The sequence below is a fragment of the Solanum lycopersicum genome, chromosome 4 (assembly GCF_036512215.1).
Source record: "Solanum lycopersicum chromosome 4, SLM_r2.1".
In the NCBI taxonomy this organism is placed as follows: domain Eukaryota; kingdom Viridiplantae; phylum Streptophyta; class Magnoliopsida; order Solanales; family Solanaceae; genus Solanum; species Solanum lycopersicum.
The window spans coordinates 25750036-25773445 of NC_090803.1; the positions used below are offsets into that span (position 1 = coordinate 25750036).

The 23410-nt window shown below is 34.6% G+C and overlaps 1 protein-coding gene across 1 annotated transcript; it reads right to left on the minus strand.

Annotated features, from left to right (window-relative positions):
* Positions 1 to 5513: 5513 nt before the first annotated feature.
* On the minus strand, positions 5514 to 6709 carry LOC138348032 (uncharacterized). The gene is made up of 5 exons (XM_069296639.1): positions 6683 to 6709; positions 6452 to 6604; positions 5952 to 6271; positions 5805 to 5906; positions 5514 to 5715 (listed from the first exon to the last, which is right to left on the minus strand). The coding sequence occupies exons 1-5, from the start codon at positions 6707 to 6709 to the stop codon at positions 5514 to 5516; spliced, it is 804 nt and encodes a 267-aa protein (XP_069152740.1).
* Between the last annotated feature and the right edge of the window lie 16701 nt (positions 6710 to 23410).

Below are 23410 nucleotides of genomic sequence, written 5' to 3' on the forward strand. Positions count from 1 at the left end.
AGAGTATATGTTTTCATAGTAAAGCAAGAGGGGAAACATTGTTTTGATTACGAAGATAGACTTTGAGTTAAGGTTTTGAGCAGTAATATCAAATTACAAAAAGAAGTATGTATTTTTAAATATAACAGGTTATATAAAATTATTTTTTGGAGTAATATTGAGCACCTATATAGGGGATATTTCAAACACCTGACAGTACACATAAACCGTGTAGACACATGGTTAGAAAATTGCATAATCCTTAGATGATTCTTTTAGTGCTTTTTAGCATAGACTAGTGAATCCACTTAGTAGTTTAATAACAATACTAATGTCAAGATATAGGACAACCTTGTCAACGTGAGGTAAAATGTTGTATCTTCACAATATCTCTTACGTGATGGCTGACGATTAGAGAAACTCTTACATAAGTTAATTGTATTTTTATGCATTTTCTTTGTATTGTTACATATATCTCAACTATATATTGTATATTTGCATACACACAAAGCTTACATCATGTATTGAAACAACTTTTCCTTATATTGTTTTAATTTAAAATGCTTTATATTGAAATAAATTTGGTCTGTAGATTTGAGTTGTGCCATGTAAGTTCTTCATATTTTCTTTCAAGTTTATATTTGCATTTTCATATTTCCACTCACATACTTGTACATTTAATGTACTGACGGCACTTGCCCTGCGCCATATTATGGTGCATGCACTGGTAACTAGGATGGACATCCAGCACATTGTTTATCCATTGAGTAGTTCAAAGTCTATTGGTGTGCCTCTTTGCATTGCAGAGTACTCTTTTTATTGCTTTAAGTTTAATTTTCAATTCATTAGGATGTTGTAGGGCTTTTCCCAACATCCATCTCACTTGTTTTAGATTTTTTCATAGATAGTTAGAAAGTTAGTTATGAGTCTTTTAGCTTTGTCTTTCATATGTTTTGCTATGAGACTTGAGTAGCCATTTTGTACAGTTGAATGTTTCTTTTAAGACATTGTCAATTTATTTCACAAGTTCTTTATTTAGAATATTCTTGTGTTTTACGGCTTTCTATAAGTAAGTAAGCCTGACCAAGGGTTCACTAGGAACCAGCTGTGGTCTTCTAGTGCTAGTCTCTCCCAAGGTGTAGGCTCGGGGCACGTAACCTCCAAACAACCTTGAAAAGCTACAAAAATTGATCATTCCCTTTCCCGATATTATCCACTTGTTCTTAGTCTACAAAAAATGATAATAATATGGGAATAAATAAATAATTAGCAATTATTAAAAAATATAATAATTCTATGAACCCTAAATCAAACCAATGATATCCAACTAACAAATTTAGGGCCCTCTCCATCATAGAATCTATTACAAAATCCTTCCCCCACTTTCTTATCCCATTCTAAAATATTCTACGGATTGAAAAATGAATTCGTGTATAAAAATCTTACATTTAGCCTCAAAAATGGTGAAAATAAGTAGAAATTACTTGTGGGTTGTTCCTTTGCTCAAAAGGTAAAAAAAAAGTCAAATAAGGTCATTTACGGGTTTCTTACCGACATCATGTCGCGTCTAGACAGCCACAACAACCCTTATTATGCTGTAGCGGCAGTGCAAAAATATGAAAGGCCCTGACAAAGAGGTTAGAGCGTATTGTTAGTATTCGTCTTTGACCGATGATTTTTCAATTACCGTCTCACCCTCCACAAAACCATGCATCCTACTATAGTGGCCCCGCTAGAGCAGTAAAAGCCGGAGCCAAGGCAGTATTTACGAACCCGTGAGAAAATTAGAGAAAATCTAATCCCCAATTTTACATAACACCTCTAACCCACAATGTTTAAAAATAATCCCTTTATGCTAAGTTTTACTCTGAGAGTTCTACTTACCCAAATTCAATTCACTAAGGTTAAACGGATTCCTTAATAAGTTATTTAACACATCACAAAATAAAATAAGTAATTCCAGTACAAACTGTTGGAAAATTTCCTTATACCTATGTGACTCCGATTCCTTCAAATCAGGAAAAGGTTTGGAAAATCTAAATATTATGACAAAAATTTCCCACCGCAATTTCCCCAACAGGAATTTCTATAACGACGGAACGCGGTCATTACAATACATACCAATTTACGCATCACTCATCCTCCAGTGAAAAACTTAGGGAAAATAGTCTAAGGAAAGAATGAAGTGCTATCTAATTCTAAAAACAATTTAAAATACTTGTCTCACATGTCCTTTTTGGTCTCCCAAGTAGCTTTCTGCACCGAACTATGCTTCCATTGACCCTTCACAGAGTTAATATATTTGGTCCTCCACTTTTACACATCACAATCTAAAATTTAAACCAATTCTACCTCATATTTAAGGTCCTTATCTAACACAACTGAGGCCCATTTAATTATATAATCCCCTTCACTGTGATACCTCCTCATCATAAGTACATGAAATACTGGATGAACATTCAATAGGTTAGGAGGTCAATCTAGCCTATACACTACCAGTCTTACACATTCAATAATCTCGAAGAGACCAATATATCGCAGACTTAAATTGCCCTTCTTGAAAAATCTCATAACCTCTTTCATGGGTGGTACCTTATAAAGATCATTATCACCGGTCTGAAATTCAATATATCTTACCTTATGATCTGCATACTTCTTTTTTCCTCTCTAGGCTGCTATAAGTTTATCTTGCATACTTCTTACCTTATCTTCAACATGCTTCACTAAATCACCCCCCCAAAGGTTTCACATCATCAGCCTCAAACAAACATATAGGTGATCTATATCCCCTCCCGTAAAGTGCCTCAAATTGTGCCATGGTTATGCTTGAGTGATACCTATTTTTATAGGAGAGTTCACACAAAGGTAAGAACTTATCTGAATGTCCTACAAAATTTTACACACATGATTTTAACAAGTTTTCTAACACCTTATAATGCTTTGCTATTGTGTTTCTTTCTATGGATGGAATATTGTACTAAATGTGAGTTTTCTGCTAAATTCATCATGCAATTTCCTGCAAAACTTTGAAGTGAATTGGGTACAACCATCGAAGATAATAGAAAAGGGAACCCCATGAAACCTCACTATCTCTTTCACATAGACTTTAGCAAATTGTTCAGTGTTATAATCAATTCTTACCTGATTAAAAAGGGATTACTTAGTCATTCTATCAGCAACTTCCCAAATAGAATTAAACTTCCCCTGGGTCTTCGGAAGGCAAACAACAAAACCCATGTCTATTAATTCTCACTTCCATTCCGAAATTAGCATTCTTTTTAGCTAACCCTTCGGCCTTTGATGTTCATACTTCACTTATTGAAATTTTTGACACTTCGCCAAGAACTCCGCAATTCTTTCTTCATGCCGGACCACAAATAAACTTGATTTAAATCTCTATACATCTTGTTCACACCTGGATGAATAGAGTATTGCAAACCATGAGACTTCCAATCAAGCCTTCTACTCTAGGAACACATATTCTTTCCTTAACGCTAAGTACACCAGCTTCATCAAGAGTTGTTTCTTGTGCCTCAACATTCACTATCTTCTCCTTGAGTTCCTTCAAACTTTCATCCTCAAATTTCTTGGCCTTTATCTCATCAATGAATGTGGTCTTCGCTTCAATACTATCTAATAACCCACCTCTTTTTGAGATGTCTAATTTCAAGAATTTAGACTCCAAGGTCAGAATTTCCTTGGCCAGAGGTTTCTTGGATACACTCAAGTAAGCTATGCTATCCATATATATCCCTTTTCAACTCATAGCGCCAACCACGACATAAACCTTACCTAGATGGTTTTGAATGGTCACTTCATAATCTTTGAGTAACTCCATTTATCTTCGCTCTTTAAAATTTAGATACTTTTGAGTGAATACTTCCTGCAAACTATGATCATCAGTAAATACCTCACTCATAACCTATAGAGGTAATGTCACCAAATAATAAGAGTAAATACTACCACCACACACTCCAAATCATGCATGGGGTAAATCCTCTAATGCACTTTCAATTAACGTGATGTATAAGCTATTAAGATCTTAGCCTTCATCATGGAACACTTAAGGAAAAATGTGAAGCATCACAATAAATAATGATATCCCTACCTTCCACCGGTATGCTATAATGGGCGTGTTGGTCAAGAGGGTCTTGAGCTTTTAATAGCTCTCTTCGCACTTTTCGATCCATTCAAATGGTATCTCCTTTTAAGTCAAATTATTGAAGTGAGCATATATAATAATAATCCTAACAAATCAACGTTACTAGCTACAAAGTCCTATAAAAACTCCTAACCTCTATCACGACTAGAATCTAGACTCCAGACGACACCAGCGTCGTTGACCTCTCAGAGGTCGCAGACAAGCCTAAATACATCATCCTTCATCAAGGTTAATTTTGGCAGAAAATTTGAACTGTTTGTTTTGTAACATGCATGTAAGTCGTTCTACTTAAATTCATATTCGTTCACCATCAACCATCTAACGTTAAGAACATCAAATGAAAGAATAGTTCAATAGTGCATTGAGTATATACTTACCAAAAGGGCACCAATACAATGTCTGAAATAAAAGTGCAAATGAAACAATAGTGGAACATGCTCCACTAGCTAAATCCTACACCTTACATAAATAATATAATTATAGATACTGGAAAACATGAGGGCTTACCAACTACGAATGAAAGCTCGACGTCTAAATAGCTGCAACGTCGTACCGTAAGCTCTAACGTCAACTTGTGACTGTACGTAAAAGTTGTAGAATTTGATGGGATTAGTAGACACTTGTCCTAAGTATGGGTATATGCAAGTACACACCAAGTACATGCATGAGTAATAATATCTCTTTCCTAACAACATGATTCTGGAAAATCAAGTCAGTGGACTTGCAAAAATAGAATTAGGAAAGTTACTGAACTTTCAAAATTTTGATTAGGAAAGTCATTCCATGAGAGTAACATGCATCATCATACTTATTATATTGCACAAAACACATAACATCTTACACATAGAACATATTGTTTTTCATATAGAACATAACATCTTTCATATAATTCATTCATATACCACGAGATCTTGCAATCATGGACTGACATTAAGACTACCCAAAATGAGGGCTCAACATATGGGACCTTAACTAGGGATCCTTCATTAGCAAATACAGAATCTACTTTATTCATTTATACATACTTCATTTCATAGTTGGCTTGGCTTTCTTAAGGGTTCATAGGTCTTGTTCTACACGCATCAATCCATGTGAACCTGGTCAAATGGTAGGCATTCTAGACACATTAAGGATTATTTAGCATAGCCATTTTTAGGGTTGTTACATTATCCCACCCTTCGGAACATTCTTCCCCGAATGATTGTACTAACTATTTTGCGTAATACCTATCAGATCATAACATAGTTACAATACACAATCAAGTTATAGCAACAAAGAATGGAGATAAGGAATCTTCGACTCAAAAATAGGACGTATAACCTCAAGAGCTTAAAAGATGAGGGTAGCGGGATCTTATATCGGCTTCGGCATCCTACATAGCACCCTCAACAAGATGATTCCTCAACAATGCCTTCAATGTCGCAATCTCTTTGTTCCTCAGCCGCTTGACTTGTCTGTCAAAAATCTCAACAGGTACCTCCTCATAGGACAAATCTTCATAAACCCCTAAACCTTCAACAATTAGAATCGATGCTGGATCACCTAGAACTTCTTCAACATAAAGACATGAAAGACTAGAAAAACAAAAGCTAGCTCCGCAACAAATGCCAACTCATAGGCCACCTCACCCTCACGTTGTAGGATCTCATGTGGCCCACCATACCTCGGACTCAAGTTCTTTTTCCTGTCAAACCTCATCACCCTCTTCATAGGTGATATTTTCAAATAGACGTGGTCACCAACATCAAAATCTAAGGGTCGTTTTCTGTTATATGCAAAAGACTTCTGCAAACTTTAGGCAGTAGCCAACCTGTCCCTAATAACCATGACCTTCCCTAAGGCCTTATGAATGATCTCTGGACCCAAAATGGATGACTCTCTAACCTCGAACCACCTAACTGGAGACCTACATATCCTAGCATACATTGCGTCAAACGGTACCATCCCAATGCTGGAGTGGTAGCTATTATTATACGAGAAATCTATCAAATGCATATGCTCCTTACAACTACCATTGAAGTCAATCACACAAGCCTTCAGAATGTCCTTTAATGTATGAATGGTGCTCTCTTCCTGCCCATCAGTCTGAGGATGAAAGGCAGTATTAAGCTTCACCACCGTGCCTAAGATCTTCAGGAAGGATCTCCAATAATGTGAAGTGAACTATGCTCCTCTATCTGAAATGATAGAAAAAGGAATCCCATACCATCTCATAATCTCATCAATGTAAAGTTTTTCATAATCCTCGTCTATGTAAGTAGACATCACAAGGATAAAGTGGGCAGATATAGTCGTCGTGTACACAATTACCCATATGGAGTCATGCTGTCTCCTAGTCTTCGAAAGACAAATCACGAAGTCCACATTAATGGCCTCCCATTTCCAAGTCGGAACCTCAATAATCTGAGTAAGACCACCAGGCTTAAGATGTTCTGCCTCAACGTGTTGAATAAGCACACTTGGCTACATATTATCCAATGTCATTTTTCATGCCATCCAACCAATAAATATTTTTAATATCATGATACATCTTGATGGAACCTGGATGTATGGAATATCTGGAACCATGGATGCAATGATCCTTGTCCTTAAATAAACCACATCTGGTATATACAGCCTATCCTGCTACCTAAGTATGTCGTCATCTGCCAAACCAAAAGACTCATTCATCATAACCAACAGTGAGTCCTTATGATCCATCAACACAGGATCAAGATGTTGACCCTTTTTGACTTCAACTACTATGGATGATTTAGACCTACGATGAACTGAAACACCCCCACTAGTAGAGTCAACTAACCACACACCCAATCAGGCAAGTTTGTGTATATCTTTTATCAACTCCTTCTTCTCATCCTCCACGTGGGTTGTACTTCCCATGATCATCCTACTCAAAGCATCATCTACAACATTAGGCTTACCTTCATGGTGGTGGACATTTATGTCATAGTCCTTCAATATCTCTAACCACCTCCATTGACATAGATTTAACTCCTTCTGTGTGAGCACGTACTGGAGACTTTTGTGGTCTGTGAACACATCCACATGCACTCCAAAAAAGTAATGCCTCCATAGTTTTAATGCAAAGACCACAACTACCAACTCCAAGTCATGAGTGGGATAAATCTTCTTATGAACCTTGAGCTTTCTGGACGCATAAACTATCACCTTACAACCCTGCATAGGAAAAAAACCCAAACCAACCCTAGATGTGTCACTGTACACAGTGTAATTATCACCACACTTAGGCAAAGTAAGCATCGGGGCTGATGTGAGTCTGTCCTTGAGCTCCTCGAAACACTTTTCACAAGTCTTCATCTATTCAAGCATGGCCTAATTCTTAGTCAAACCTGTCAGTCAGGCAATAATGGATGAAAAACCCTCCACGAACCTGCGATAATAACTAGCCAATCCCAAGAAGGTACGAATATTTTGAAAGTAAGAGGTTTTCGCCAGTTCCTAACAGCTTCAGTCTTCTTGGGATTTACCTCCTACCTTTGTCAGACACAACATGACTCAGGAAGGTCACTTATCTAAGACAGAATTCACACTTGCTGAATTTGGCATATAACTGATCTTTTTTAAATACGTGCAAAGTTAGTCTCATATACTGTTCATGCTCTTCATTGGTCTTAGAGTAGATGAGAATTTCATCAATGAATACTATGACGAAAAAGTTTAGGTATTCACGGAAGACCTTGTTAATGAGATCCATAAATGCAGCAGGTGCATTTATGAGACGAAATGACATAACTAGGAACTCATAGATACAATAATGGGTACGAAAGGCTATCTGTGGGATATCTCCATTCCTAACCCTGAGTTGATGGTACCCAGGCGAAGATCAATGTTGAGAAAAAACTAGACCCTTGGAGTTGGTCAAACAAGTCATCTATTCTGGGAAGTGGATACTAATTCTTGATAGTGACTTTGTTGAGGTGTCGATAATCTATACACATTCTAGGGGTTCCATTTTTATTTTTAACAAACAACATCGGAGCACCCCTAGGGGATATGCTCAGCTAAATGAAACACTTATCTATGAAATCTTTTAATTGCAACTTCAACTCCTTGAGTTCAGCTGGAGCCCATCTGTAAGAAGGAATTGAAATTTTTTTAGTATCGGGTTCTATGTCGATGCCAAAGTCAATCTCTCGAGAGGGAGGAACTCGAGGAAAATAATCAAGAAATACCTGTTGGAACTCTTTCACTACAAGCATGTAGTCTATGGAAGGAATGTCATGATCTAAATCATTAACACTCACAGATGACACTATAACCCCTTGGAAATAATTTTATTGGCTTTAAGGTTGGAAATTAAGGGATTAGGACAACTCATGTTGTAACCCTCCCAAAGTAGCTCTTCTTCATTAGGGAAACGAAATCTCTCAACCCTATTACGATAATCCATGCAATCATAACAACTATAAAGCCCGTCCATGCCACAAATAACTTCAAAAAATACATAGGTAACTCAACAAAGTCTGCACACATAGTCTTACCACATACAATTATTGGGCAATCCTTGTATTCTCTATTAGTTCTTATATTTCTCTCCTAAAAGTGTACTAACTATTATAAGATCATGCAGAACATTAGGAAATATCTCCAAAGTGAGAGAAAGCAAAGGAGTTACAATGGAAAGCGTAAACCCTTAGACTAACTTGACTCCCCTTGGTGGGAGAGTCCATTCTTAAAACTAGTCTTATCCCTGATTTCAGTACTACTCTTCCTTGAAAAATTCTTCTCAGCTTGCCTTGAGTTATTTCTTGCCCTAGTTTGCTTCGTCTTCGTGCTTTCCTCCACTCGTTGGACATAGACCATAATCCTTAAAATCCCATGCTGGCATGAAGCATAGCTATCCTACACTCCTCCTCCAGATTCTCAACAATCTTAGATCCAGTGTCAATGGGATGGTTCATCCTTCTGAAGTCCCTTAACCTACTAGCCATGGTGCTGACAGGTGGGTTCTTCCTAGGAACACCTTGTTGCTCTGCCTGGGCTGTCATAGCCTGAGCTTGTAAGGTGATGTCTTGGGCCATCTGTACCAGGATTTTCTCTACCTCTCCATCTGTCAAGGCAGGTAGGTTAACATGCATCTCCATTTTAGTAGCTGGGGCCTGGGGAGGAACTTAGTTGCCCCAGAAGTTGCTTCTCTTCTTCCCCGACCTTCGTTTATCCTTGTGTTATTTTTTTTTAAAAAGCAGAATTGATGTTAGATACGCTCATAACACCAAAGAATTAGACATTAGAGAAGGCACAATAAGTTAAGAAGAAGGGATTTTTTCTACGCATCATGCAATCTCTAATAAAGGATAGTTGTGCACTTCACTACCATGACATAGAAACTACTCGATGTGGTTCATGTGAACTTATTATCTTTGGAATTTGACCTAGTGCTCTGATAGCAACTTTGTCACGACTAAAATCTAGACTCCAGATATGACCGGCGTAGTTGACCTCTCAAAGGTTGCAGACAATCCTACATACATCATCCTTACTTCATCTAAGTTAATTTTAGCGGAAAATTTGAACTTTTTGTTTTGTAACATGTATGTAAGTCATTCTACTTAAATTCATATACATTGACCATCAACCATATAACATTAATAACATGAAATGAAAGAATAGTTCAATACTACCTTAAGTGTATACTTACAAAAATGACACTAATAGAATGTTGGAAATAAAAGTGGGAATGAAACACTACTGGAACATGCTCTACTAGATAAAGCCGACATCTAAGCTTTACAATAAAAGTAGACATCCTGAAAAGCATGCGGGTCTACCAACTCCGGATGAAAGCTCCACGATTGGATAGCTGCAACGTCGTACTATAAGCTCTAACATCTACCTGATCCAGTACCTAAAAATTGTAGAATAGTATGGGATTAGTTCAAACGTGCACTAAGTATGGGTATATGAAAGAACACACCAAGAACATGCATGAGTGAAAACAACTCTTTCCTAACAACATGATTATTGAATGTCAAGTCAATGGATTTTCCAAAATGGGATTAGGAAAGTTAGTGATATTTCAAAATTTGGATTAGTAAATTCATACCATGAGATTAACATGAATCTTGATACTTATCATACTACACACAACACATAAAATCTTACACATAACACATATCAGTTTGCATATAGCACATAACTTCTTTTATATCATTCATTCATATACTATGAGATCATGGAATCATGGACTTGACATTAAGACTTCCCAAAATGAGGGCTCAACATATAGGACGTCAACTAGGGAGCCTTTATTAGCAAATACAGAGTCTACATATTCATTCATACGAATTTCATTTCATTTCGTTCATAGGGTAGTCTGAACACTAGTTATACCTAGGATGTAGTTTAAGACATTCATTGGTTTCGCTGTGCAATGATCAAGAATGGCATAGTGTTATTACTTAAGTCTATCTCACCTCTTTATCATCATATCCTAATACCTTTGGTATCATTCATTTCATTGTGTCCATTATTTGAGGGTGGCCTCATTCACTCGTTGGGATCTTTAACTTCAACTGACATAGATCATGTGAGCATCATGAAAATACAATGTCTTCCCCACACCGAAAAGAGGTGGATCATTGGATGATGTGACCCAAAACATGTCAGCGTACATGGGAATTGAACCCCGCCGGATCTCTATATTGGAAGTATATGTTCGAAGACTAGGAGATATAAGTATACCCATACCCTACATGCCGGACAATCTCATCTCATGAGAGTTGTGTGAACCTCCACCCTTCCTGAAAGAAGGCATCAGCGCTCATAGCTTGTCTATCGATGGTCAGTATAAAGTTCCATTACATTGAACTCATACTTCATGAAAGGTGGCTTCTAGTATGAGGGCATCATAGCTCAATAGATGATTTCTCATATCATCATTAGTATTAAGGGTATATTAATCTCAATACTTTCATTAAAGTGATCATAGAGACTGGTTTCTTAATTAACATTACACTCTCATTGGTGAGCACGTTTTGGTAACATTTACTTTGGCTCATTTGAGGTTGCTCTCATCTTTCACATAAGCCTCTTATCATGTTGTCACCGCATTCCTTAACTTTAGCACATTTTCTCTTCATAATTACTCACCCCTTATTACGTGAATGTTCATTTAATCATATGCCAATGCACTTGTCTATTTAGTGTATTTCAGACTCTAACTTAACCCTTATAGGATTTCGTCATTTCATTGTTCATATAATCATTTCATTTCATACATCTTAGGTTCACATACTTGTAATGTATCCTACACTTATGAGTTGATGCATACAAGCAACGAGGCTTCAATCATAATTCGTTTAAGTGATTCTAATCTTTCTAAGATTATCTGGTACAAGACTTGTGCATCTTGTATGTATTCCAAGATCTCAATTACGATCTATGTAGACAGAAATATTCTTGAACATTTAATTCACATATGACTTATGTATCAATACGAATTTTGGGAAAGGAAACCCTGTTTCGAATCCCTTGGACAACACTTACATTTTTTATTAATTTTATTTTGGTCCACACGACTTGGGAACCCATGATCAATCCCCAACGCATTCATTTTCTTTAATTCTCCTTCTTGGCCGAGAAGTTGTGGGATTGAACAACCACATCCCCTTTTATTCTAATTTCCTTTTCCATGACTTTTTTGAGTTGAACATGAGGTAGTGAGATCGAACAACGACAATCTCACTTTATTTTTCATTTAATTCTCCTTTTTCCGCCTAGAGGTCGTGGGTTCAATTCCCACGCCTTACACTTATTTTATTTTCAATTTTCCTCAAGCTTGACCGAGAGGTTATGGGTTCGAATCCCACTCCTGTCGTTTCAAATTTTCATACATTATTTTTCAGCTAGGAGAACGGTTCGATTTCCCCTTACCACATTGTTTTTCACTTCTTTATTTTCACAACTTTTAACGTGGTGAAGTCACATGTTCGACCTTTAGCGACCTCACTTGTTTTTCTTCACTCTGAATTGCATTTTCAACAACTGAAATAAGCTGAAATTAATCAACAAGGTTCTGGAAATTTGAGTTACATTTTCAGCTTCTTTTCCATTCCAGTAAACGTTAGTTCTTAGGGGATTTTCATAGTGCATTTAGAACGTTTTTGAGAAGAACTTTCATGGAATCGTTTAGCCAAGAGATTATAAATCAAATCAGCTACATTTCATCACATATGAACATTACGATTTACATAAACATGTGTACATGAAATACAAAAAACTAACATGCTATTTAAATTCCTCAACTGTGACCAATAGCCACGGCAACACACATAAATGCACATAGTTAAATTTTTGGAAAACATCAACATAACTCACAAAATTCTGAACATTCATTTAATCACATAAGCATCATGAAAACACGGTTTATCCATACATTTCTACCAACAAAAATAACCAACCCATGATTTAATGAGAGCTAGTGATAGGGACATGCAACGGGGAAACAACCCTAGTTTTCTGACGGAATATACTGAACCTTAAAGATTCTCTTGGCAAAGGGACCAAAAGAGATGAGAACTCATACCTTTTATGAAATTCAAAATTTGATATTACGGCCATAACCTGCTCCAACACTAAGGTCCAAATCCAATTTTCAACTCCAAACTATTGACAGAAAATCTTCTTCCATTGCCTAACATTTTTTATTAGTTGTTTGTTAAAAATTTTCGTTGTGAGTTGTTCAAATGTAAAGAACATTGGTCTATCGTATGTTCTTGTACGTTATTTGGGAGAGATAATGTTATGGGAGTTGGTTTGATAGTTAAAGTGAGAGATAGACGTGAGAGGAGAGAGTTATCTTAGGCTTAGGGGTTTTGTTTAGGACTTATTCAAATAGAATTTACTTAAATATTAAAAAAATTGATTTCCATTTTATTTTAAATCAGCCAATAAATAATAAATATTAATAAATTACATTAATTTACAAACTTAAATAAAAAACAATTTAAATAAGCGCTTCAGCCTAGGTTCGAACCCGGGTGATCAAGACTTCACTGTAAGAGCCTATTTTTGGCCATCTCTACCCAAAATACCACTCCACCTTACTATTTAAAAAATTAATTATATATTTAGAGAAATTATGATACTACCCTTAGCATGGAAAAAAATAATTTTACCCTTAAACCCTCCAAACATTAGATTTCCCCTTTTTAAGTCCGGTAATGACTCATCCCAGTAAATCATCATATTCGGAAGCCCTAGATGGTTGGACCCAACCTTCCTAGCTAAAATAACTCCCCAAGTTAGTTGTATTATCTTTCTTTAGGGTTCATAGGTCTGGTTCTACACGCATCAATCAGTGTTAACCAGGTCTAATCGTAGGCATTCTAGACACATTAAGCATATTTAGCATAGCAATTTTTAGGGTTGTTACAAGTTCCATCATAGAACTAGGACGGACCCAATTCTTAACCACCTTAATCTTTTAAGTATCCCCCAGTAACCCTTATTTGGAAACTACATTCCCAAAAGTGAATCTAATCTTAACCAATATTCCCACTTACAAAATTTAGCATATAACTCTTGCTTCCCAACAACACTCAATACAGTACGAATATGGTTGGCATGCTCTTCTTCATTTTTCGAATAAACCAAAATATCATCAATAAAGACTATCAAAAAAGAATCAATAAATAGATTGAATAACGCATTCATAAAACTCATCAGGAGCAGGCGCGTTGATCAAACAAAAGACAACTAAAAACACATAATGTCTTTAACGAATTCTACACATTGTCTTTGGCTTTTCCTAAATTCTAATATTTGATTGATTGTAACCACATCTTAGATTGGTCTTTGAAAAAGCAACTGAAACTTGCAATCATTCAAAGATATCATCTATTCGTCGCAAGGGATACTTGTTTCGAATGGTCACTCTATTTGATATCCAATAGTCTATATACATTCTCATATTATCATACTTTTTCTTAACAAACAAAATCGGAGCACCCCAAGAAGAAGCACTAAGAAGAATGAATCAATTAACAATAAGTTCTAAGATTTAACCCTTAAGCCCTTCTAATTCGGTAGAACCTATGCGATATGGAGGGATAGAAATAGAGTGAGTACCACTCTCCAAATCAATACAAAAATCAATAAACCTATCCAGAGGCATGCTTGAAAAGTCATTGGGAAACACTTCGCAAAATTTGGACACTAGAAGAAGAGACTCAACTCAACTTCTACGTCTCCAACATGTGTCAAGTAAGCAAAACAACCCTGCTCCGCTAATTTACTAGGCCGAATAAAGGATATAATTTTAGCTTGCTTAGGTTTGTACATCCCTTCCCATGATAAATTTTCCCTCCCTAGAATTTCAGGAGTCACAAACATAGTATTACAATTAAGAAAAACATAATAGGGGAAAACCAAGTCATTACATGGCTCACTTTAAGGTTGGAAAATCACAAACTCTACCCTATGTTGGTGAATGATAGCTAGTTTATGCAGCCCCTCACAAAATCCTATGATAAACTCATTAGCATCTTTAGCCTCAAAACCCAAAAATATTGGAGTCTTAAGCTTCAAGAACTTATTCAACATGTCATGCGCATTACAATTCATAATAGAAAGCATCTGAACCTACATTTCAACCCGTCTTCGGCACAGTGCTAGCAAATTGCAGATAAGCTATAACTTAAGTAGGAGGAAGCACTAAAGGACCAACCAACCCTTTTAAGAATTCCATAATCTATTGAGCTAACAGTAGATAAATGCAGGGAACAACCGTTGTCTCCACCGACACCTCTTCCTCTTATCCATTGTCCACAATATTTACAACGTCAATATAATCTTCTATCTTATTATTATGGATTAGAGGGATCTCAATAATAGGTGAATTATCAATTGTTACTTCAGGACCAATAGACACTATTCTCCCACGAACTCTACCCCTAGATCTTCCTCAACCCCTGCCTTGACCGCGAACACTCCCTGCATGTTCTTAAGTTGGAGCATTGATGTGAACTGCAAGACGAACATTATTGAACCTTGCATTAACCATCACCGACGAAAAATTGAGGAGGTTACATGCTAATTTGCATTACCCAGATACCATTTGGACGCAAGTTATAGCACAATAAAAGACTAGAGAAAATATAGAGATTTCCTAAAGTCCTATAGCCTCTTGAAGAAAAGTAAAGGTGTCCCCATACCATATTGTGAGACTTTATTAGACTTTTTTTGGTACATAAAAAATAAAAAACCTAGTCTCTGATACAAACTTTGTCACAACCCTGACCACTATGATTGGCACCCCCACTAACCCTCCGATGTGAGAACCAATATTACAACTCAAACAAGCTACTACCCAAAAACAAAGGCATTTAAAGTACGAGAGGAATTTAGATACTAATTAATGAATTTCTCATAAACTTCAATAGTTGAGCTAATAAATACCAATATGGAAGATAAACCTCTAAAAAATAAGGGATGCATCCCCAAACTAATGAACTATTTAACTATCTAGAATAACTGTCGAAGTTTGGAAATGATGGACATAAACAAAAGAAAATCACATGGAAGCCAGGAAGAATTGGCTCACCCTTGAATTATTAGGTACAATAATTGATTTTCTAAGCAAAGTTTGTCGATATCCGCGTGAAGATTACATGTAGTCAACAAAATAAGAGAATGTGAAGTATCATCACACAACCATATCGTACTGGAAGGATCACATAGCTATCGCACTAGTTTAACATAAACAATTAAAAAATATTATAATCACATTCATAAACTTTTATAAATATATATATGTAGACATACATAATATTATCAAAATGAAAAATCAACAACGCATTTCACATTTTATATCACCTCATTGGTCCTCTCATGGAACCTAAACTAAAACAGTTAGCTTGCAAGAACATGATAATCTAATCCCATTTTCGTCGCAGTACGTGCAACTGATTGCACAGTTGTGCCAAAACGTAGCAACCCGCCCTAGTTAGCTTGCAAGAACGTGTAATCCAATCCATATTCACATACCAAAATCACAATCAAAAGTACAACATAAAGATCACACATTTATGTAATTATTTCATGGCAATGATAAGTTATCTTTCTCATTTAAAACTACGATATATATTGCAACATGAATAAATATACAAGTATCACAATAAAGCAAGAACAAACATACATTACTCAACCATATAATCACAACCATCACCTACCTCAAAAAAAGCTTGAAACCCTAAGAAACATTGTCCTTCCCTTTCTTGATTTGTCCCACTTATTCTTCATCTAGAAATAATAACAATAACTAGGGAATCAACAAGCAAGTGCTAATTACCCAAAACTATAATAATTCTATAAATCATAGATAACACAGATTCTGCCAACTAACAAATTTTGAGTTGTGTCCATCATAGAATTCATAACAATACACTTCCCCCACATTGTTAAACCTTTGTTTTATATTTGACGAATAAAAAAATGGATTTGTGTATAAAAACATACCTTTAGCCTCAAGAATGGTGGAAAAAAATAAATCTCGTGCAGATCATTCCTTAACTCTAAAACTTGAAAAGTGACAAATAAAATCGTTTAGGCCCCGCTAGAGTTGAAATGTAGTATTTGCTATTACACTATTACCTACGATTTTATTTACCCTATCACCCGTCATAGTGCCCGACAAAACCTGATGCCCAAGATAAATTTCCAAACTAGTGAGAAAATAATAGAAAAATCTAATCCTGCATTTCAGAACAAACCTCTAAACCTCGACGTTTAGAAAATACCCCTTTACGCTAAGTTTGATTTCGGGAGTTCTTCTTACCCAAATTCAATTCCATAAGGTCATACAAATTTCTTAATATGTTTTCTAACACAACATGATATCAAATTTATAATTCCTCTACTTGATTTTTACCTGATTTCCTTACACCTTGGTGACTTTGATTTCCTCCAAAAGTTGACAAGGTCTGGAAAATCCAAATACAACGAAGAAGTTTTTCTTGCCCTAATTTCCACCATTGGCATTTCTATTATGACGAAAACCAATTGTTACAAGAGTAGTCATCATTGTGTATCATAGAATATTAATTAGTTGGTAGTTTTACTTTTGTCATTTGACTTATTTTTGTTTCTCCTGTTAATATTATAATTCTAAACAACAACAAAAAAATCATATAAATAATTTGGCATGATTTGTTTAGAAGAAAATATTTCTTTTGAGAATGTTGTAAACAATATGACAAAAAACTTATTTAAGAATCTGTTGTAGGTTGATTTACATTGAGTGTGTATAAAGAAATACTTATAACAATAACTTTTTGAACTAACATAAACAACAAGGTTTAAAACATGGACTCAAAAGAAATAATTAATATCATAATCATAAATTAATGACTATAAATAACGTACAAAGATCCGTAACAATAAGAATGAATGTAAAAGGGGAAAATCAATCTCACTAATTGCAGAGTTTCTACTTAAAGAAATTATTCTCCTCTAGTACCCGAGGTTTAATGAAATAGATCCTCTGAGGAAGAAACCATTTTATTCACAGTGTAATGATGGTAAAATAAATGTGTCATTGCGTCATTCAACACTACCAAAGTATATAAATATTTAATTATGTAGAAGAAGAAGAAGTAGCGGTAGTCCAGACTTTTCACTGATTTAAAGAGAGAAGAAACCCCTCTATATATTGACAACAAAGTGTGGTGTGACAAATATTTATTGTGTCTTATCGAAAGGTCAAAACTACTTGCAAAAGTCACAACACATCGTAATGGTCACAAACATCATTAATGTTATAAATTTTCATAGTCATCACAACTTTTCAATAGTCAGAACTTTTCATAAAAGTCACAAGTTTTAACAAAAGGCACCACTTTTCATGAAATAGAAAGGCTAATTTTGGAAATAAATAAATTAAAAGGGAATCTTTTTTTGCGATGGTGCCAGATAAGCGGGCATCGAGTTCTCTTATATATATATATACACACTATAATATATTCTCGCGCTTCGATCACTTATTACAATTTTTATTAAAATTTATTAAAATAGAAATTTTCTTAATTATATCTTAATGTTATAGTATTTCTAAATAAATTTATTTTCAAGAGTAAAGAGGTAATTCATTAGTAGTTCACCTTTTTTATTAAAATGAAAAGTAAAATTGAAAATCATAACACTATCATGTCCTAGTCTACATAATTTAAAATTATAGATTCATTAATTTGATTTAGAAATCTTAGAATTGTAAGTTTGTTTTTGTCGTCATGGTTACATAGTGTCTTTAATCAGAGAGTCATATAAGTATTTTTCTCAATCTTCTTCTCTGCGTAATTGTTAGTAATACATTATCTATTACTTTCAAAACATAAAATATTACATATATATACATACACACACACACACACACACACATACACACACACACATATATATATACATATATATTTACATATAAAACAATGTGTTTATCAAGAGCAAAGGTTTGATAATCATATGATATACAAATAAATAATATGTAGCCATTATGTGTTTTAAAATTAAAATGCAGTCATCCAAAATCCAAATTTCATGTGTAATATAGTTATGCTAATGTTTTAGAATTGAAGTTTCACAAAGATAACAATAAGGATCCTTGAAAAGGGTAAATAGAAGTAAGGGACAATGGGAATAAAATTTAATAAAGTAATTTGATGCGAAAAAATTGTCATCATTGTGTATCATAAAATTTTACTTAGTTATTAGTTTTAATTCTATCATTTGATTCTACTTTTTTTTAATTCCAGTTAATATTCATATTATAATAATTACAATAAAAGAACCATATAAATTTTTATGCTTGATTTTTTAGAAGAAAATATTTCATTGGAAAATGTTGTAAGAAATTTTGTAATGACATTTATAACTATAGTAGGTTGATTTGCATAATATATGTACTAACATATACTTATAACAATAACTTTGAAGCAACATAAACAACAAAATTTACAATATGTATTCAAGAAACAACAATTAATATCATAAGCATAAGTTAATAATTATAAAAAAAACATACTAGGATCTGTAACACTAGAATGAAACAGAAAGGAAGAAATTGTCACGCCCCGAGCCTATACCGTTGAAATAGCTGAAACTTGTAGATCATCGTTTATCCCAAAGAGAACCCTTGGAGTAACTCACTTAACTCAGCAAAATACTATAAGCATTATTACAATGATCAATTTCACTTACTCAAATAACATAATAATTAAGCTTTGAATGTTAAAAGAATCAAACATTAAACATGGAAAAAATAACAACTCATATCTTTAACATGTGAAGGATATTGTAACGACTACTAAACTACTAACTACCTGTGAAGTCTCTAAACACAACTAAGATAGATGTTTGGACAATTCCCAAAACATCCTAATAAACTAGACTAGAAAGAAAATAACAATGTCCTGTAGAAGGCAATGAGGCTCACCAAGAAACTCTGAGTGGCAATGTTGGATCAACGAGGCTCTTGATGATGATCCTAGTTAGCTGTGTTTGCATCATAAAACGATATAATCCAACTCGCACAAGTACATTGAATATATGAGTGTGCGAGTTGGAATTATAACAAACATAGTCTTGGAAGAGATTTTGAAATAAACACTTACCTGACTCTTCTCAACTAATCAATACTTCACTAAACTCATTTAATTATAAAGAAAATTAAACCGATGCGGTATAAATAAAAGTTTATTTAAATACATGGATTCAACTCAGTGTATATAAAGGGATACAACATAACTATTAATGTACATAAAAGTATAATAAAAATACAATAATTTCTATGGATATTCTGTAACTGACAACCATCACTATGAGACAAGTTATGGTAAAACGATTTACATCACTTTGCTAAGGATCATCATATACCTTACCATCGATTAGGACCTAAACTACTAAGTGGATCAATAGTCTATGCTAAGAAGTACTAAGGAAGCATATCAAACGTATGATCATTTCACTTCCCATGATGGCTATATGGATTATGGGGGATTGAATTAATAATGATCTCGCTTCCCCATATTGGTTCTCAATACTACTCCAAGTATTGACTTAGCTCATATTTGTTTAAAACAACTTCTTCTATTGTTTGATATAATTGCTTAAACCTAGTTTAAAATCTCTCTTGGAAATCATAGTTTCCTCTTTACTGAAAAACTAGCTCAACGGCTCTTTTGGACATCTCAGTTTCCTTTCTTGTTTAAATGTGAAAACATTTACAAACTTCCTAGGGAATAATTACTTCCCTTATAAACTTTTGAGAAATGAATTCAACTCTTTTCTCTTTTCTTAAATTTTAACTGGAGTCTTAAAAACAAAGTTACAACGTTTGTAAAAGACCCTTGAAAATATTGATGAACTTCACTTGACTTGACTCTTAGGTTACTTGGATTAAATATTTTTACTTTAATTTACTTTTAACTTTACTTGAATTTGAATTATGAATTCAAGGAATATGATTTGTGATAGGAAGGTCTCTTGATGTTTACGAATGATTTATAGGAACTTGAGAAAACTTAAGAAATCACTATCTTCGAACTAGTCTATTATGCGGCAATATTTCTAAATAATTATTCGCAAAATTAAATTTTGAAAAGGTGAAGTTTGTGTCCTCTCTATAACACGGAAGAAATCTTTTTTCACTAGGGAAACAAGTCCGCGACAAGGACTTTTTTCATAGACCGTGCTGGACTTTTTTCTTCTTTGTTTCCCATCCACAAATCTCCTAACTTGACTATTTTTCCCAGATTCATTTTAAATCCCAAGAAACTCACTCAATGCAACCCTAAACCTAAATATAAGGATATCATAAACTTCTCAATTCATCCTAATTCAATAATAACATTCGAATTCAAGAATATATGTCAAGAACATCAATTTTCCAACACTTCTAGGATGAATTTTCAATGGATTAAACATCCTTGGCATGTGGATGAATAAACCCAACGCTATGAGATATTCACATATCTTGTGGGATCAAATCCTTAAATAAATCTGTAATCAAATCCATCCGAAATGATTAATCTTGCTTTTCCTAATTTCTTTTCTCTTGTGTTCTTTCTCCAAAAACCCTAACATTATTTCGCAAAAGTGTAAACTTAACGTAGTAAATTTTATAGACCCTACAAAAATATTATTTAAAATGAACTATGTAAGTTGGGTAAGAAAAAGACCAAACTACTACCTTCTAAAATTTTGGATTGGACTTTCCTTATTCCAACAACACAATTTCCAAAGGGCGTTACTTACTTATCTAAACTCGAAATCGCCCAAATGTTGCACCATTGGAAAGATTTTTTCAAGGGATTTTCAACCATATCTGTAAGTATATATAACTCATTTTGATATAGAGGTTATTGTCATTTGAAGTTGAACAAAACTCACATGTCCTAACTTAAATTTTTTTTACAGATTTCAATTCTTCCAAAAAATTACTATTTTGAAATTTAATCTTCTTCCTTGTTTTTTAAGTTTGTGAGATGTTAAAATATTTCCCCTTGGGATCGTTAATCTTCGAATGAGATTACTCTTACTAGGATAAGGGTGGAGGAATCTAATTTAAAAACCCAACAAGCAAATGCACAAACAACATGTCCAATCATAATTTAAAGAGTACAAAGACGAGAATAAGTACCTTGTAAACATTTTGTCCGTATTCGGAGAATGTGGACATCTTTTCTTTACATCCTCTTCAGCTTCCCAAGTAGCTTCTTCAAAAAATTGGTTCCTTTAATGTACTTTAACTTATGCAACCTCTTTTGTCCTGAACTTGCGAACTTAGGGATCTAAAATCTAAAACAGAATCTCTTCAAAAGAACACTGTCCTTGATCACAATACTTTCACTTAGGATTATCAATGAGGGATCGCCCATGCACCACTTCAACATAGATACATGAAATACTTGATTAACCACTACTAAATCTTATGGTACCTCCAACTCATAAGCTACTTTGTCAATTCTATTAGAAATTTCATAAATACAACCATATCAGGGACTAAGCTTCCCCTTCTTACCAAACCTTATCAACCCCATCATGGGTGATACTTTTAATTATATCCAATCAGCTATTTTGAATTCTAACGGCCTCCTCCTAACATCAATATAGGACTTTTGATGACTCTACGCCATTCTAAACATGTCTTTACTCACCTTCACCTTGTCCATAGACTGGTGAGATAAATGTGGTCCTATTAACCATGCTTCATTAACTTCAAGACATCCTATATGAGATTTGCAGCTTCTCCCATGAAGAATTTCATATGGAGCCAATTGAATGCTAGAGTTATCACTGGTGTTGTAAGCAACCTCAATGAGAGGTAGGTGATAATCCTAATTTCGTTTAAATAAATCACACAAGCCCTCAGCATACCTTATTATATTTTAATAGTACGCCTTTCTTGCCTATTTCTTTGAGGATGAAAAGAAGCACTAAAGTTAACCTTTGTACCCAAGCCTTTTTCAATATTTTTCCCAAAATTGCGTAGTATATTTTGCACATCTACATGAAATTATGGAAATCGGAAGCCCATGAAGTCTTACTACTTCTTGAATATACAGCATGGCATAATCTTCTCCTGAATTGGTAGTCTTTACTTGCGAAAAGTGTGTTTACTTCTTCATGTTGTTGACAATCATCCGAATAGAATCATGTTGCATGTGAGACCTTGGTATACCTGTGATTAAATCCATATTAATCATCGCACACTTTCATTTCCAAATTTCTATATATCTGAGCAAAACCACCGGTCCTTTGGTGCTCTACTTTAAATTGTTGGCAATTGAGACATTGGCAACAAATTCTGCATTGCCCTTGTTCATGCTACTCTACCAATACACCTCTCTCAAATTCCAGTACATCTTTGTGGAACCCGGATGAATGAAATATTTGAAGCTATGAGTTTCCTCAATGATCCTCTCTCGAAGTCTATCCACCATTTGTACACTCAACCTTTTTCAAAAGCTTATACTATTTTGCTTATGAACATTTTCCTTCAATCAAGAAAAATAGGATCTTTGTCTTGCTTCCTCCTTCTATAGAGTCCGTAAGTTTGAATCCTAGGCATGCAAGTCTGTGCATATTTTTTGCTAACTCTCTCTTTTATACCTCAACATGTACGATGCTTCCCATAGACAACATTCTTAGACAATCAACAACCGCAATAGTCTTAAATGGATGGTAATGAATACTCATGTCATAATCCTTGAGTAATTCTAACCACCGCCTTTCTCTAATATTAAGCTCTTTCTAGGT